At 29.6% G+C, this 19,348-nt stretch overlaps 1 protein-coding gene across 1 annotated transcript; it reads left to right on the top strand.

Annotated features, from left to right (window-relative positions):
• Positions 1 to 15,975: 15,975 nt before the first annotated feature.
• LOC101255286 (transcription factor MYB26-like) lies at positions 15,976 to 18,139 on the top strand. The gene is made up of 4 exons (XM_010320193.4): positions 15,976 to 16,246; positions 16,643 to 16,772; positions 16,912 to 17,458; positions 17,615 to 18,139. Exons 1-4 carry the CDS (start codon positions 16,114 to 16,116, stop codon positions 17,900 to 17,902), a joined length of 1,098 nt encoding a protein of 365 aa, XP_010318495.2. The 5' UTR covers positions 15,976 to 16,113; the 3' UTR covers positions 17,903 to 18,139.
• The last annotated feature ends 1,209 nt before the right edge of the window (positions 18,140 to 19,348 follow it).

Raw genomic sequence — 19,348 nt, 5'->3', positions numbered from 1 at the left:
TCATCTTGAAGTTTTCAAACTTCAATCCCAGTTTTGTGCTTCAAATAGACTACTCATGAAGAATGATATATAGTTGGTGAGTCCCATCTCAAGAAGGACATTTGAGCAGTTTAAAAAAAATAATCTTTAATTCGTTATAATAACTTTTAAGAAAACAAAAGAAGTTTGACTTTATAGCCTCCGCATAATAATTGTTACAGTAACGAGTTTGAGTTGTATACAATAGAATTTCATGCAGGTTTGACCTTTAATTTCTCCGGACCCTATCACTCCAACAAATAAAGGATTTAGTGACATTATTGTATAAAATTTTCGTTATTATTATATTTAGCGGCAATAGTAAATATGGATATATATAACTTATATAAATGTCGTTAAATATTTTATTTACTTTGAATGAAATGTCATTAACTCAAATATTATTGGTAAATGCTTTTGTTGCAATTCAAAAAAGGAAAATCTATTAATGTTTCTTTGGTTGCAGTGCAAGTGCAGGTATAGCGGAAGCTTAGTATACTAATATATATATATATATACACATTAACTATCTTGAAGTTTGGAGTAACTGATTTCGAGTTGTGAAAACAGTCTCTTGCAAAAATATAGAAATAAGGTTGTGTATATAGATCCTTTTAAACCGATCCTTTTTTCAAATCTTATCTATAGCGAAAACTCAGTGTGCCGGCTGTCCTTTACTGTATACTAAGATCTTGAGCTTTGAATATAAAAGTTATGCATGTGAGGATTTGGAGCTTATTATAATATTTCTGTTATAAGATTCTGTTTGGAATGAAAATAATTGATAGTAAGAGCCAAAGTAGTACTACTTGCTCGAGTTTGGATTTTGACTGATCTTAGGACCATTTAAAATCATGATCTGAAATTAAACATAATTAAAATTTAATTTGAACATAAAATTTGAATTTTGCAAGTTATGGTTTCTCTAATTAACATGAAAACGCTAAGATTTGATTTAATATGTTAGAGATATAATGTTTGTAAGTTTTGTCTTCATAGCTAAATTGTTATCTCAAAGATTTTATCAAGGCATAAGTATATACAATGTTCTGTCTGCTGTAAGAATTGTAACCCAAAAATCGGATTTTGATGAGAATAAAGTGTACATCAATTTTATCCTTATTTTAGGGGATGGAGAGAGTATCCGATAGACCTTAGGGTCAAGGAAACTATACTATAAACACATTATTTATCAAAACATAGAGTAAAGGAAAACTAAAGATGAGAAATAAAGAAACAGTAAAAATACCGAAAATGATGCTAACACAACTTATAAGGAAAAGCAATTTACAAAACGACTTGTTACTAGTCTTTTACCCTAATCCTTGCATTACGCACCTTCTCATCAAAATAGTCTAAAACAAGTTATAAAATATAATGTATAGTTTTTTGTTTTTGGTCCTCTCTATTTAAGTTTTTTTTATTGCATTTACTAATGTCTACTTAAACTCAAACAGAATAAAATTGAAAAGAAAAAAAAACTAGGGAGTGTGTGAAAGTGACAAGTACCAAAAAGCTATGATTTTTTGTAGAGAAAAGACAAGAATGTTGACAGGAATTTCCTTATTAATAAGTTGGGATATGAAACAACATTGAAGCAAAGGATGTGTCATCTAATAAAGCAAATAAATACCTTGTGCCATTAATTGTTGCATGTGCAAATTATATACAAATTCTAGATTTTTGTTTGGTCCCCTTTAATTCTTTAGTACTTCCCTCTCAAGCATCAACATATATTAGCAATTAGTTAGTCAGTCAAACTTAGTAACTTTAGTTTAAATTCAATTATTAATTTAGAATTTATCAACTTAAAAAAAATTACGTAAAATTTAAGAGTTAAGTATTCAGTCGAACTCAAAAATTTTAAATTTTTTAAATCATTAATTTAAAACTTATCAACTCCGAAAAAATCCTCATAAGATTCAAAATTTATACGCTTCAAAATCTAACTCTATTTGATTATACACGTAGAATCAATGCTTTTTTTTTAATAAAAAGGAAAAAAAAAGTGAAGCAAGACTTGACAAGAAATAAAAGACTATTTCAAAACATTTGGTCCCATTTCTTTGTTTGCTTCTTTGAATTCCTTTTTCTTTTAATTAATATTTTACCATTAACTGCATTTTTGTATGATCATTTTCAACGACGGTTACTGAAAATCTATGCATTTAATGTGGTTCTCATGGTCTTCCATATATTCCAAAATTGCCATTTAACAAAACTACTTACTCTTCTTAGAAATCTACTCCTTTTTATAGGCTTATCCCACTCTTCTTAGGGTTAGGGGTAGCCTCCCTTTGAAAATAAATATGTTTGTTATATTTTGTTGTTTAGTGAGTACTACATTTCTTTTTCTTAGACACTATTATGTGTAATTATATCGAGTATATTTTTATAACCGTAATTAAAGACGAATCTAGAATTTGAGGGTAATGGAGAGCATCACTAATTTTAGTACACAAAATTTGTTCTGTGGAATTAGCATTTTTTATTAAGAAAACACATAAATTTGTTAAAGGGGGTTTAATATTTATTATCTATTATATACAATATTTTCATAAACGTTTTTGGGGCAAGTTTCAGGGCGGCGCGCATAAAAAAGTTATAGGGCGTAAATTAAAGGTGTAGATTCATAAGGCGTAAGTTCTAAAATTTGAGGCGTAAGCTTTGGGCATAAAAACGTAAGTTCTGAGCGTAATAACGTAGGTCTGGCGTTCTTAATTTCTTTTTTTTCTTGCTTGAAATCATATTTTATTATTACTGGTGTAATGACATTTCTCAAATAGTAATTATAATACTTTTTTCTTCATTTGTTGATTATTAATAGTTATGTCAATTAAAAATCATAATATAATTTCTATATATTATAGGTTATTTATAAATATTTATTTTTAAAATCATTAAAAGATCTAATTTTGTTTATTTTATTAGTAATAAAACTATAAAATTGAATATACATTAGATGTCTCAATATCATGGAATTTATGCCTCGTAAATCCATGGAACTTACGTTTCATGTCTCAAAACCTATGCCTCATCCCATTGTATAAAACGCCTTGCCTTATGCTCCCGCTTTTTAAAATACTGTCTATATTTGAATTTTAAAAAAAATTGATCATATATAAATAAAATAATTATTTCATCAAAGAATATTTTTAAATGAACCCAATAACCTACGCCTACAAAAAGAAGATAATGGTTCTGCACAACAACTAGCTGCTCCAATCTAATACTTATAAATCCCCTCACTTAGTTAATATGAAATTGTGCTATAGAAAACTTACTAGACGATATTTTAAACCTCTTATCGAATATTAAATTTGATATTTGATTGAGATTTTTGATTAAAATGGAATAGTAATAAGTGAGAACTACATTAACACCTACCTATTGTATCGATCGATGAATTTCATTTGAAACATATAATATTAAATTTTTAAAAAAAGTTAAAGAAAAGTTGAGCTATAATTCATTGGACTTCTCCATTAGTTGTCACATAAATCTAGAAGGAACGATTAGAAAAAACATAGGGTTACGCAACAGACATGAAATTACCTCAAGTCATTTTAGCAACTCAAACTTATTACAGAAACCAAACCTCCTAACTTTTTTCTACAGAGCTTAGACTATACTTGTTACCTCCTCTTTAAGTTGTCAGGATAATTATGCGATTAAAAAAATATATGTTATTTAATTACTTATCATAATTATAGTTTGTTATAAATATTATTTACGATTAATATTAATCATTAAATATGTGGCTGATTTTGAGTTTGTATAATTAGTCACGTTTGTATAATTTTTTTTATTCGTATAATTAGCAACTAATAATTCATAACTTTTTTTATATTTGTATACGATGATTTGAATTGTATATGACAATAATTTCGATTGATTTTTCAATTTTGTCGTCATATACATTCAATCTTTTTGTGTGTAGCTTTTTAAAGTTTGTATAAACATGTAGTCTTCAAATTTTGTAATATAACTAATATAATGTAATTTGTATAATACATTTTGTATAATTGTTTAAAGTTCATATGTTTATGTTTGTATTGATTCGTTATTTCGAGTATTATCATACTTGTATAATTCAGACTTTATATTTCTCAATTATACAAACGTACCTGCAAATTATGCAAACAAGATGGGAATTATACAAATTATTGTCCTCTCTGCTCCTCTCTCTCTTCCCTCTCCCCATCTAGCTCACCTCTCTCCTCCTCTCTTAATTTCGCTCGTCGGATATACAAATACATATGTACAATATATGATTATCTAACTGATATACATATACAATTCACACCTCTCCCAATCTCTGCCCCCTTTCGCTCGCCTCTCTCCTCCCTCTCCCGATCTCGCTCGCCACTCTCCTCCTTACAACATGTAGCTACGACTCCTAATTAGTAGAGTATAGCTATGAAGCATAATTCAGCTATTTTTGAGTGAGACTATATGTGAAAGTTCCCTTATTTAAAAGTTAATTTGATTAAATTAAATAATATTGATTCAATTTTTGAAACAAAAATTTAATATTCAGATGAAAAAAGTACATTATAAAATGTTAATCAAACTTTTTATCATTTGACTCTAAAAAAATCATAACCACTAAAAGAAGACAGATGGTGTATATATTAATTAACGATGATGCAAGATCTGAATATTTCCCTCCGCCCCATTTCTATTTTACATGATGATTAAAAAATCAAATAGATTAATCAAAATTATATATAAATATATCTAAAATAATTTACTTTAGTTAAATATCAAACTAAAAAATAAATATGAAATTTACCTATTTTACAGAGAGAAAAAAAGTTCTCTCTGGGAAATAATTTGTACCAAACACAACTAGAATGTTGAAATAATATTTGTGACGTGTCATATATGCATATATGAAATTCAGAAGAGGTACGTAATTAGTTGAAGGAGTTTTTAACTTTTTAACTAATTTATATGATAACTTTTTTTTTCCTTTTGTTTTAATTTATGGGTTGTTTTACTTTTTAATCTAGTCTAGAACGAATGTTTTTTTTACAACTTCTCAATCATTTTCTTACATGTCATGTTTTAAAATTAATAATATTAACGAATATTTAATAATATTTACATATTTTTAATTTAAAATTATAGAATTTAAAAAAAAAGAAATTATACTCTTAAATTATGTGATCAAGATAGAATTAATAATAAGGATTTTAGTGATAATCTATATCTATGTCTCATATAATATAAAAATAAATTATACTCTTACTTATGTGATCAAGATTGAATTGTCTTGTTTTCAATATATATTTTTAAGCTAAGAAATTTAAGCATATTTTTTTATAGTATTTGGATTTAAAAAGTTTTAAGTCAAAATAATCAAAATAAATCAAAAACCATGAGTTAAGATTCTTAATTTATGCCTTGTAACTTATAATTCATTTTACAAAATCAATTCAGTGAACTCTAAATTTGTTTGTTAGATTGAATAAAAGTTAAATATATCTCATCAGATAATGTAACATAAATTTAAATATAGAAATAATAAAATATATTTTTTGTCCAATCATTTGATGTAAAAGTTCAACATGAAAGAATTTCTCAAGTAGAAGCAATCATACTTGTGTTAGAAGAATTCTAAGGACACGTCACTATTGAAAAGAAAGAAAGCAATTGAGGAAAATTTTCTGTTCCTTTTCATTGAATCTGTACATGTGCATTTATACAAAGCAAAAGGAATAAAAATTTGTTACTATACTACCAGCTGTCCTTCTCTTATTTGTTTTTCTCTAACTGACTAATTGTAAATAAATAAAAACAATATTTACATATACAATGGAATATATCTGGAATATTCCTTGGACAACTGTGATGATTCTCATGATGAAATATAATACTAGTTGTGATCAAAGGCTGAGATGATTTGAAATAGGAAAGAGGATAAAAATGTCCTAAGGATGAGAGATAATCAGACTTTGTCCCTCATCTTTCGTCCATTCTCTTTGCTCTGAATCGAGTTCACTTCCATGGTGAAACTCAATGTTGCAATCACCAACATCCCCCCTCAAGTTGGGAGGAGTGGAGACCACACCCAACTTGCCGATGATATTCAGATGAGCAGGACCAGACAAAGGTTTCGTGAAAATATCAGCGACTTGAGATCTGGAGGGGATATAGGAGAGGGATATGATTCCAGCCAAAAATTGTTGGCGAACGAAGTGACAATCTAACTCCACATGCTTTGTGCGTTCATGGAAAACTGGATTACGAGTTATGTGGATAGCCGCTTGGCTGTCAGAGTGAATGGCCACAGGTAAAGATGGAGGAACAGACAAGTCATCAAGCAACCGAACCAGCCAGGTAACCTCTGCAACCACTCTTCTCATAGAGCGATATTCTGCTTCATCAGAAGAAAGAGATACTAAAGGTTGTTTCTTGGACTTCCAGGAGATCGGAGAACCCCCTAGACTGATGTAAAACCCGCTGATGGAGCGACGAGTAACAGGGCAATTCCCCCAATCAGAATCACAATAAGCAAGAAGGCGAAAAGAAGCATGGGAAGACATAAATAAACCCAATCCAGGATCCCGGAGGAGATACCGAAGACAGTGATAAGCAGCAGTTAAATGAGGTTGACGAGGACACTGCATGTATTGACTGAGAGTCTGAACAGCAAAAGACAAATCCGATCGTGTATGGGTTAAAAAATTAAGCTTTCCCAATAGTCGGCGATAGAAAGTAGGGTCGGGTAAAGGCTCTCCTTCATCTGGAAGTAGCTTGTGAGCAGGATTTAGAGGAGAAGAGACAGGCTTGAGATGAAGACAATCAAATTCAGACAACATGTCCAAGGTAAATTTCCTCTGAGTTATAACTAAACCATGTGGTTCTCTCAATAATTCCATGCCTAAGAAAAAATTAGCCTGACCAAGGTCTTTAATCTGAAATTCCGAGTGAAGAAAATCTTTCAAAGACGATTGTTCAGTAATATCATCCCCAGTAATTAAAATATCATCAACATAAACAGCCACAATGGTTACTTTGCCGGAGAGTTGTCTAAAAAACAATGAATAATCATTTAGAGAACAAGTGTAACCTTTAAAATTAAGAGCTGCTGTGAGCCTGGCATACCATTGCCTAGAGGCTTGTCGTAAACCATAAAGGGATTTCTTCAATAGACATACATGATTGGGAGTGGGTGGTGATAAACCAGCAGGGAATTTCATAAAAACCTTTTCTTGTAAATCACCATGTAGAAAAGCGTTATTAACATCTAACTGAGAAATGTTCCAATTCTTTTTTACTGCAATGGCAAGTAAGCATCTAATGGTAGTCATCTTAACCACTGGAGAGAAAGTCTCAGTAAAATCAATGCCCTCACGTTGAGTGTCTCCCCGTATAACTAAACGAGCTTTGAACCTTTCTAAAGAACCATCTGATTTATACTTCACCCGATAAACCCATTTGCAAGGGAGAGCCTTCTTCCCAGGAGGCAAGAGAACAACTTCCCAAGTTTTGTTGGCCTCAAGTGCATCAAACTCCTTGGCCATAGCAGCTTGCCAACCAGGATGAAGAACAGCTTGAGAATAGGAGGTAGGCTCAGAAATGTATGAAGTAGAATTAAGGAGAGATTGATTTGTAGAAGATAGAGCAGAGAAAGGTAAAATAGTAGGGTCAAGAGAAACTGAAAAACATGATTCAGTAAGTTGAGATGTGACAAGAACAGAATTACATAAGTAATCAGCAAGATAAGAAGGAGGTTGTTTGACTCTATTAGACTTCCTAGTAATAGGGAGAGGGGGTGAAGGAGTTGTAGAAGAAGAAGAAATGTCGGCATGTAGAGGAGAAGATGAATGTGATGATTCGAGAGGAATTAAATCTGAAGTAGAAATATCAAAAGGATCATGATCAGGATAAGAAAGAGAATGAGGATCCGGAACAGGAAATAGATGCTTATGACTTGAAGTTGAGGAAAAAGGAAAAATAGATTCATGGAATCGAACATGTCGAGAAATAAAAACCTTCATAGTCTGAAGATTCAAAAGCCTGTAACCCTTCTTTCCAAAAGGATAACCTAAGAAAACACTTGGTATAGACCTAGGATCAAACTTGTCTCTCATTGAGTGATAGTACAAGCATAGGTTAAACAACCAAATGTCCTAAGAGAATGATAAGAAGGAGGCTTACCAAATAAGATTTCATAAGGAGTTTTGAATTGAAGAATGCGAGATGGGAATCTGTTGATTAAAAAAGTAGCAGTGAGGATACAATCACCCCAAAAATGAATGGGCAATTTTGATTGATATAAAAGAGCTCTAGAAGTCTCAAGTAGATGTTTGTGTTTCCTTTCAACAATTCCATTTTGTTGTGGGGTGTATACACAAGTTGTCTGATGAATGATACCCTTTGAAGAAAAGAATTTTGAGATTTCAAAACTTCCCCCAAGTTCCATGGCATTGTCGGATCTGATGGTTTTAACTTGTTTACCAAATTGTCGTTCAGTCATAGCTAGAAACTGTTTTAGGACTGTAAAAGCATTTGATTTAGTGGAAAGGAGATAAGTCCAAGTAGCCCTACTAAAATCATCAACAATGGTAAGGAAATATCGAAAACCTTCAAGAGTGGGTGTTTTATATGGCCCCCAAGTATCTATTGTGAATTAGATCAAAGACATTAATAGTAGATCTAAGACTTGAGAAAAATGGCATTTTAACTTGTCTGGCCTGGGCACATATATCACAAGCATCAATAGAATTACTAGAAGAATAAGAAAGAGATGAAATATTCTTCATATTACTTAAAGGCAAATGCCCCAAACGATTGTGCCATAGACTTACATCGGTAGGAACAGTAGCAGAAAAAGAAACTGAACTAGATAGATTTCTGCTTTCATTACAAAGAGTAAAAACTGAATTAGAAATACTAGGTACATCTAGAGGATTGCAACTAGTAGTAGGCTTGATAGTGTGAAGAAGATAGATCCCCTGCTTAGCCTCCCCAAGTAATATTGGCCTCTTCATTGAAGGGGCCTGCAAAACAGTTCCAAAGGAAGTAAAAAGAAGAGATGAATTAGCTCTAGAGCATATTTTGTGAACTGAAAGAAGATTGCACCTAAAACTAGGAACAAAGAGAACATCTACAACAGTAAAATTGGGTAAAATGTTGACACTTCCAGCTTGAGTGACTTTAATTCTTTCTGAATTAGGAAGATTAACAAAAATAGGAGTGAGTAGAGGGTGAATATTGAATAAAAGCTTGGAATCATGGGTCATATGCTCGGATGCTCCTGAATCTAAAATCCAGATGATAGATTTAGAAGAATGCATAGAAGTAGAAAGAGTTTGAGCTATACTAGCACAGTTAGCAGATATATGAACCTCAGAGTTTGATTCACCTTGAGTGCCTAACTTGAGGTGTTGAAAATCTTGATGCATACGACACATATGCTGATATTGTTCCCGTGTGAATTCTTTCTCAGGAAGAGCAATTGAAGAATTTCCTGCATCAGTACCTGTGTATACTGCATTACTCTGTGTTTGAGATTTCTTTCCTTTGGTAAATTTGAAATCTGCTGGGAATCCGATCAACCTATAGCAGTTCTGTGCCGTGTGCCTTGTCTTTTTACAATAAGTGCAGAATAAGTTGTTCTTTGATTCTTCAAAATTTCCTTTCTTCTCTAATGTGTTGAATTTTTGAACCCCATATTGTTGTCTTGCAGCCATGAAAGCTGACTCAATTGGATGTTGAAAAGTGTGAATTTCTCTCTGCTTCTCATCTTGGATCAACAATGAATAAGCTTGATTGACACTTGGCAAGGGTGATATCATCAAGATATTGCTTCTAACACTAGAATATGCATCATTCAGTCCCATAAGGAACTGAATGAGCCTGCCGTCTTGATGAGATTTAAGAGTCCTATTCTTACCTCCACAAGAACGGGCACAAGTGCAATGAGCACAAGTGTCAAGACTATCCAACTCATCCCAAATCCTTTTCACCTTGGTATAATAACCAGCCACATCTGAGTTTCCTTGTACCAAATCACTTAACTCTTTTTGGAGCTGAAATAATTTTGCACCATTGCACTGCCCAAACCTATCTTCAAGTTCTTTCCAAATGTCCTTAGCAGTTTTTGAATATAAGACACTTTCTGCTATATCCTTAGAAAGGGAGTTGAGTAACCATGAAATCACCATATCATTGCATCGATTCCATGCCTTATAGGTTGGTGAAGAAACAGCAGGTTCACTAAGACTTCCATCAATGAAGCTGAGTTTGTTCTTGGCAGAAAGAGCTATGAAGACTGCTCTGCGCCAGCCACCGTAGCTCTTCCCATCGAAGATTGAGTTGACAAGCACCATTCCAGGTGAATCGGATGGGTGAAGATAAAAAGGATTAGAGGCATCATTTCCTTGGTTGATCTGAATAGTTGAACTTACTGGAGTTGAACCTCCAGCCTCTCCAACTTGAGATGTGGCAGTATCACCAGCCATGAGAGGATGAGGTCAAGAAAAAAAAAGAAAAAGAAAGAGGGTCGTGATGAAGATCTTATTGCTCTGATACCATATTGAAAAGAAAGAAAGCAATTGAGGAAAATTTTCTGTTCCTTTTCATTGAATCTGTACATGTGCATTTATACAGAGCAAAAGGAATAAAAATTTGTTACTATACTACCAGCTGTCCTTCTCTTATTTGTTTTTCTCTAACTAACTAATTGTAAATAAATAAAAACAATATTTACATATATAATGGAATATATCTGGAATATTCCTTGGACAACTGTGATGATTCTCATGATGAAATATAATACTAGTTGTGATCAAAGGCTGAGATGATTTGAAATAGGAAAGAGGATAAAAATGTCCTAAAGATGAGAGATAATCAGACTTTGTCCCTCATCTTTCGTCCATTCTCTTTGCTCTGAATCGAGTTCACTGTTGCAATCACCAACAGTCACTTCAGCAAGTTTCAGTTCTACGTGAATGATACTGCAACACAAAAATAAAATAACTAAATTACTATAATGTTATTAATTAATTAGAGTATCATTCAACCTATAAAATCGAATTCGTGTTCCATAGATCTCATTAAAGTGATTTTAAAGTTCTTGATAATATAAGAGTTTTTCTATGCCTAACGATTCAAACACATGACTTATAATAATTTTAAAATAAAAAAAATGTATTCATCCAATGTTATTTTAATCTACGTAAGTATGATCATATAGTTGAAACAATCTATGTACGCATTAATTATGTATATATATATATATATATATATATATATATATATATATATGCAATGAATAGTAGGAGTGATGAAATTAAATTCAATACGTTCGATCAGCTCAACTGATTTTTTTATTTACGAGTTCAACTAATTTCAATCTGTTGAGAATTGAATTCGAATTGATTCTTGAGAAATCTAGTCAAAATATTTTTTTTGATAAAAACATATAACCATTTAAGGGATTAGAATATTATAAAATAATAAATAAAATAATAAAAATTAAATATGTTAAATTATGACTTGTAATTTAGTTTATTAATTTCAGATTAAATAACTTTTGAGTATTATTAATAATTTGATCATTTATTGAGTAAATTTTATTTTAATTTTTCAAATTTAATTTAACTCATTCATTTAATATCTTTACATGCCGACATACCTAATATAATGTTATCGAAGTCAATAAAGGACTGAATCGAATGAAGAGAGACAAATAAGTTGGAATACGTAGTGTCACGACTAACTTGTTACTGTAGTAACTAGTAAGCAATCGATGAACATTTTTGGTACTCTTGAAAACTTACTTACCACTAAATTTAACCAAACTATATAATGTCTAATCATAACTATTTGCTTCCTTTTAATTTTTTTTAATAATCCACTTGTTCAAAGAAAAAGTTAAAATTTCAACTACTTGTAACATGTTTAGTTGCCTAACTTATTTTTAAGCTACCTAGGTTACAAATTAGTATCCCTTATTATTACGTATTTTTTAAAATGATTTTTTATAGTCAAAATTCTAATAGAAAGTTAGTCCGAATTTACTAAAATTTATAGCAGCGCGGCAAACTGATAATTGTTATGTTGTTTGTGTGTAGCTACATATTATAAATACATACCATGTATTGAGGACACGATCCTAGATAGGAGGGTATGAAGGTCAAAAATTAGATTAGAAGGTTAGTAGGTAATTGTGTGCTGTCTAGTTTCTCTTATAATTATTGAAAATGCTACAAAACTATCCTTTATTCATGTATGGCTTTCAAATACCTTTGTCATCCACCTATTGCCTCTGAAATACCCTGTCATCTACCTTCGGGTCCAATATTGACCACTTTTGTAGCGGATTATTGTTTGAATAAAACATTCATATATAGCCACTCAAAAATATTCTAATTACTCTTCATAACTATAGTTTGATTATTATAATTCGTAACTACATGTTATAAGGAGGAGAGAGGCGAAAGAGAGGCAAAAAGTGGAAGAGATGTGAATTGTATATGTGTATCAGTTAGATAATTATATATTATACATATGTATTTGTATATATGGCAAGCGAGATTAGGAGCGGGAGGAGAAAGACGAGCGGGATTGAGAGAAGGAAGAGAGAGGCGAGCGAGAGAAGGCAAAAAGTGGGAGAGAGGTGAATTTATATGTATATTGGTTAGATTATTGTATATTATACATATGTATTTGTATATGTGACAAGCAAGACAATTGGGAGAGAGAGGTGAGAGGCGAGCGAGAGAGGACAAAAAATGGGAGAGAAGTGAATTGTATGTGTATATCAATTAGATTCGTAATTTGGGTCGGGTAATGAGTAGATTCGTAAATTAACTTAAGTAATTAAATTGTAAGCAATAGATGGCCGTCACGTATTTAAGAAAAACTATTTAAATTATTTAGATAATTCGTTATAAAGTGGTCAATTATTGGACAAAAAGATGCATAACAAGAATTTTGGAAGTCAATATATAGGTGGACGAAGAATAATTTTTTTTTTTTTATCATTTTCAATAGTTTAAGTACATATTATACCCTTTTTCGTTATTTAAATTATCCTATTACTTATTATTTGCCTTGTTGTTTCCTTTGCTTCGAATAATATCATGTGACTATTATTATTCTTTTCCATTATCCTTCTAGTATGTTTTATTTAAATTGAGAGTTTATCGAGAATAGTGTTTTTACCTTTATAAGTTAGGAATAACGTTGCACATACTATCCATCGATACTACACTTGTAAAATTTACTAGATATGTTATTATTGCGTATTGGTATCATAAAATCAATGAGGCCTACTATCGTTTAGGTACTTTTACCGACACTGCATCCTCTTCACCTGGCTAAATATGTAAGAACACACTCACTCATGGACCATCTGTTTATTTTTATTTAGATATGTTAATTATATGTACTATTACTATTATTCATGAACTTTTGCTTTGTTGCATATCAATCATATTCATATGTATCATGATTCTTCCATTGTTCTCAATTAATTACCATTCACTTCATGAGACCCAGATTAATAATTAATTAGAAAAACATAGTTGACATAATGTGCGACATAATAATGGTTATGACTACATTTTCATGTCCTAACATAAATAAGTAGTTAAATAGTTGCGATCATTTCACACGGTTTGAACTTTTGATGAGAGATTAATTTGATTAAACTTTAATATAAATATGGAATAAATAAGAAAAAAAAAGCATATTCCCTTCATAAGAAAGTTGTATGTCTAGTGATCCTCCATTCATACGATGTACATACATATTTCGTGGAATACAAGATTTTATATAAAAATCATATAAAGGACGTAATCACAAGTGGAATTAATTTTTAAAATGTTATTATTATAGAAAGAATAATTTTAACAATTAAAGTATGACGAGAGCAAGTGCTATAAATCAAGTATCTATGACAAATTAATCACAAAGTTAAATTAACTCTTATAATGTTATTGTTAAAGAGAGAATCATTTGATTCAACAACTATAGTATGAAGAGAGAAAATTTATATATCAAGATTCAAGTTTATGATGTATTTGTATTTTAGCATTTAAATACAAATCTCTGATTTTTATCCAAAGGGCTCAAAAATGCATATGATATTGTCTTTTTTATCATTATCTCTAAAACTTTTGCCTTATCGTATATCAAAATTAAAAATGTGTATAGCATCTGAATTTATATAATTTTTCTTTAGTGAACATATATATATATATTATTTATCATGAGCCTCAAAATAAGTATGGAACTACATAACTCACAAATATTAGAAACATATATACGTGTTTTTTTCATAATTTTTTAATTTAAATTTGGGAAAAATATATTCGTCAAACAATATTTCAAATATTAATTAAAATAATTGCTCATGCGATTGATTAGTTTTATATCAATACAAATTGTAATGAAATATAATGAATAAATTTTTTAACTTCATCTTAAATCAAAGATCTCGAAATCTATTCTCTAAATATAAAAAGAATACTTTTACTTTAAATAAACCTTATACAATGCTATTTAAATTACATAAAGCTTAAATATAATATCAGGCATTTAAAATAAAGAAAAAAAAAAGATAGGTTAGTTAGTTTTGTGAAGACAAATGTGAAATTGAGGGGCTCCCGGTGTTACAACGAAGCAAATCCAAGCATAGTTAATTTTTGAACATAAAATAAAAATAGCAAGCCATCAAATTTTTAGACGTAAATTTAAATTTAATAAAGAATTTAAATAAATTTTGAATATTAGTATAAAAATTAAAAAATAAAATAAACAGCTGTCAAAATATTGTAAAACCACGTGGGACCTACTATTTCTGCATGGATGATTGGTGCTTCTTGCCAAGCCCCCATACAATATCGCGTTGTATATATTATGCTAAGAAAATATTTAAAAGTAAGAAAATGTGATTTGAAATTATAATTTTAAATAAAAATTGAAGTTTGATATTATAATTTTATTTTTTATTAAAATATATAATTTAAATTATAAATTTTGTATTTTGATTAAAGAAGATTTATCATTCTAAATTTTATAAAAAAATTAATTATGATCGGTACGGAAAATTTTTTTATACCATATTTATGAATTATAATTTTCTCATATGATAAGATTTTACATAAAAGTTAGGGAACATGATAGTTTTCTCTTTTATTTTGGGAGAAAAAATATAACTTAAAAAATTTAAATTACACATTTTAGCATAATTTTAATTTCAACTCATAATTTCAAATTATGTCCCAAAAAGGGATCCTAAGTTACTTAAAAGTAATTATTAATTATTTTATATAATAATATTTATTTTTAATCTGAACTAGATGATCGATAACTTGTTATAACAAAGTTAAACAGGGTATAAGTAAGTTTTTTAGTTTATGAATTGTGAATTATATACTTTCTTTTTTCGTTTTAGTTACGGGTTTTGAATTGTATGATATTTTAATATAATTACAAAATTTGAGTTAAAGAAATCAAATTTATCATATTCCACAATTATCATTATAACTCCACCCCTAATGAATAATGATGATCTAAAAAGTTCATTATATCGTAAGTATATATTACTTTGTCCATTTCAATATGTTTCAAAAAGAGTGTTTTTTTTCTTCTTTTTTTTTTTAATAACTCTTAATTTTAAGTTTACCCGCAAAATGCTTAGCGCCAAAAAATTAAAAGAAAGTTTTAAAATATTTTACATATTCTTAATTTAAAATTATAACATTAAAAAATTTCTTTTTATTTTTTTAAACTTCGTATCAAGTCAAATCAGATAAACAAATTAAAATAAAGAAAATACTATAAGTGAATTTTTAATATAAGTACAACTCAAAATAACTTAATTATATATTTGTCGAATCTGTAATTACCATTATAACATCGATAATATAAAAAATTCTTTACGCTATCGATGTTACTAGTATCCAAAAAATTATTGTACTGTAGTACTCATCAATTCTCATGAGCATCTATTATATAAGACATTGAGTCCCTCCACTTCTCTTTCCACACAAACTCAATATTTGAGGTCTATTTGTAGAATCTGTTAGTGTTACAGTAGTAATTAATTTGTATATTTTTATAAAAAAAAAAATGGGGCATCATACATGTTGTAACAAACAAAAAGTGAAGAGAGGTTTATGGTCTCCTGAAGAAGATGAAAAACTTATTAATTACATTACTACTTATGGTCATGCTTGTTGGAGCTCTGTTCCTAAGCTTGCAGGTTTTATTCTCTTCTTTTTTTCTTTTTTTTTTTTTGGGTTTCTTTGTATCATAACGTTGAATAAATCAACGTCATGATGCAAAGATTGACCGGGATAGTCTAATTATATCGTAAGATAATTAGTATAGCTATTATCGAGTCGTTTTTTTAGAGAACCACTACGAAATTTCTATACATCTCGATCTAGAATTAGTTTCATTATTTAATTTTAATGATTGAATTCATCAAGTTTATATCTTGAGTTCACCTCATTTTTTCCACCATTAGTATAGTTAGTGAATATATGCCCATGCGGAACAAACAATCAAAGATTTTTATTCTTTCTTCTCTTTTCTTTTCTTTTTAATCGAATTTTTTATATTAAATTTATATCTTGAATTCGTTTCTATGACATAGGGCTTCAAAGATGTGGGAAAAGTTGTAGATTGAGGTGGATAAATTATCTAAGACCAGATTTGAAACGTGGGAGTTTCTCCCCTCAAGAAGCAGCACTTATCATTGAGCTCCATGGAATTCTTGGTAACAGGTAAATAATATATACAGTGTAATTTTTCGATAAAAAAATTTTTGGTTAAAGAATATCTTTTAAAAGAATATTTTTTGATGAAGAGAACCATTCCGGTATTATTTTCATGCAAAAGAGACATTTTGTTTTGTTTTTACAGATGGGCGCAAATAGCGAAGCATTTACCTGGAAGAACAGACAATGAAGTAAAGAATTTTTGGAATTCGAGTATCAAGAAGAAGCTCCATCTTTCTCATGGAATCCTCCCTGATAACTCCATCATCATTCCTACTTATAACAATCTCATCACTAATCCAATCCCTAATCCCTCTTTTGATAATTTCTACTCATTCAATCCCAATGTTCCTAGTACTAATAGTTTCATGTCAAGTATAAGTTCTCCCCTAATTCTTGACCAAATGAACAACATTAATCATAATGGGGATTTGAATTTAACTAATCATGTGATCATGCCTAATTCCCTTCCTAATTTGTCATTTGACTCAATTTCAAATGATCCTACATGGTTTAATTTCAATTATCCTAATCATCTTCAACATGATCTTGAATATAACCCTAGTGTTATTAAACAAGACAACTCCATTAATTCCATGGTCACCTCCAACATTTCATTGAATTGCACTAATGGGGAGAATTTCATGGATTCAACAAACGCGGCTATCAAAAATCATCAAGATCTGATGATGGTACGTATACTATCCATCTAAAAGTTTAAGCTATTAGAGAGCATACTTTTACTAGATTATGTTTTTAACATGTCCAGTCTTGCCCTGATACTATGTCAATTGTGATTATCTTATAATATTCAAACGCTTCTAATTATTTAATTATATCTTCAACAGACACTGCCTAAGCTTTCTGAAATGATAAAGGAGAATGAAGATGGCATTCTAGAATCAACTCCAATTGTGTCACAACATAGTGACACCATGGTGGTCAAGAGTACTCTCCCATGTACTAGTTATATTATGAATCCACATAATAATTTGCATAGAGTCGTCAATAAAGTTGAGCTAATGAAATCCTTACACATGTCGTCATCATCATCATCGTCATCATCAACATCATCGTCATGGTCAGCACTTTCATGCAACCAATTTATGATGAACCCTAGAACTTGGGATTCATAAGAGACATGTTGATGACTTTTGTGATGAAAATGGCCAAAGAAGAAGATGGTAAGCTTTTTATATTCTAAAGGGAGTTTTTATGATTATTATAATTGTGTAGCTATAATTTAAATTTGCATAGTTAAATTGAGAACTTTAGTTACATTTATGTTAATTTATTATTATGCAGTTTTCTTGTTCCCTCCTGTGGAGTACTAGTCTTTGTATTGTATTATATTGTATCAATAAATATTTACGATATCAATATTATAAGTAGTTAATTAATTTCATGTCTTTCGGCAATTTGTTTTTACTTACATATTGATCTATGATAAATTTAAAGAAAAAATGTATCACATATATGCTTTTAAAAATAATTAATTTAAAGATAACATAAATAAAAAATAATTCTTTCTTAATTTTATAAATTGACAAATAATCTAGGACAGATATTTTTAGTAATATTGTCAAATAATATGAAAATGGAAGAAGTAAATAATTTTCCTAATCTCTGATGGTCAAAATACTGAATTGAAAAGTTAATTTAGACCCAACCTATTTGCAGATACTAAGGGGACCATTGTTTATATTGGGAATTTTTTTAATTTCTAGTCTTTTTTTTTTCTTTTTTTCTCAACGTAAATCTCTGATTTCTACATTTGTTAATTATTCCTTTTCATATCTTAATTAAGAATATATGTCAGTCAATGAATCAAAGTTTTTATTATTAATTGGATCGTAGTGTTTGGTCGAGAAGAACTTTTTTTTTTTAATTTTCATTTTCCTTCTCCATAAGAAGTTTAAAAGAAGAAAGAAATTATGTTTGGTAGCTTTACAAAGAATAAAAATTCATGGAAAATTATCATCAAATTTGGAAAAAAATTCCTATGTTTTCCACAGTGGATGTAATGTTTGTTCTACGAGGTGTCAACATCCTATAAAATTTCCTAATCAAATTTGATCACACTACTTCATTTTTATTATTATTATTATGCTAATTAATTAGAAGATAAGCAAATACGTTTGTTTATTTTAAATAATACTTCAATTATAATTTGCTTTGAAAAGAAAGACATAATTGTAAAATATTTGAAAATTTTGTTAACTTTAGTCTTCTCATTTTTATAACCTAATGTTATTAGCCATGAAAATGTTATGAAATACTTAATACTACATGTTCTAAGAAACTTTTGATATTTGTCAAAAGTATTTATCAATTTTTTTTTTAGAGTCAGTGCCCAGTCAACTGTCGTCGTATAAAAATAGAAGAGTACGTGAATAACTCCATCGAGTTTTTGGCGTTGAAAATTGTAAAAAGATAAATCTGCTGATAAGTGCATATAATTGTGTGAAAGGACGTTATCTTTTGAAATCGTATACATTACTATATTATATTGGGTTGACTCCTCAAACATTAAAGTACTATACATACAATTCAGAAAATATAATGATGGAATATGCACCTTT

The sequence above is a fragment of the Solanum lycopersicum genome, chromosome 3 (genome assembly GCF_036512215.1).
Source record: "Solanum lycopersicum chromosome 3, SLM_r2.1".
NCBI classification, from domain to species: Eukaryota; Viridiplantae; Streptophyta; class Magnoliopsida; order Solanales; family Solanaceae; genus Solanum; species Solanum lycopersicum.
The sequence above is the reverse complement of the archived record's forward strand: the minus strand, read 5'-3'. Positions and strand labels throughout refer to the sequence as shown.

What these genes read in the sequence shown, in the direction of transcription:
- LOC101255286 (XM_010320193.4), top strand. Translation starts at nt 16,114, where the DNA reads ATGGGGCATCATACATGTTGTAACAAACAAAAAGTGAAGAGAGGTTTA. An exon ending in CTCTGTTCCTAAGCTTGCAG is followed by an intron (nt 16,247 to 16,642) that starts GTTTTATTCTCT and finishes TCTATGACATAG; the next exon opens with GGCTTCAAAGATGTGGGAAA. An exon ending in ATCATCAAGATCTGATGATG is followed by an intron (nt 17,459 to 17,614) that starts GTACGTATACTA and finishes TATCTTCAACAG; the next exon opens with ACACTGCCTAAGCTTTCTGA.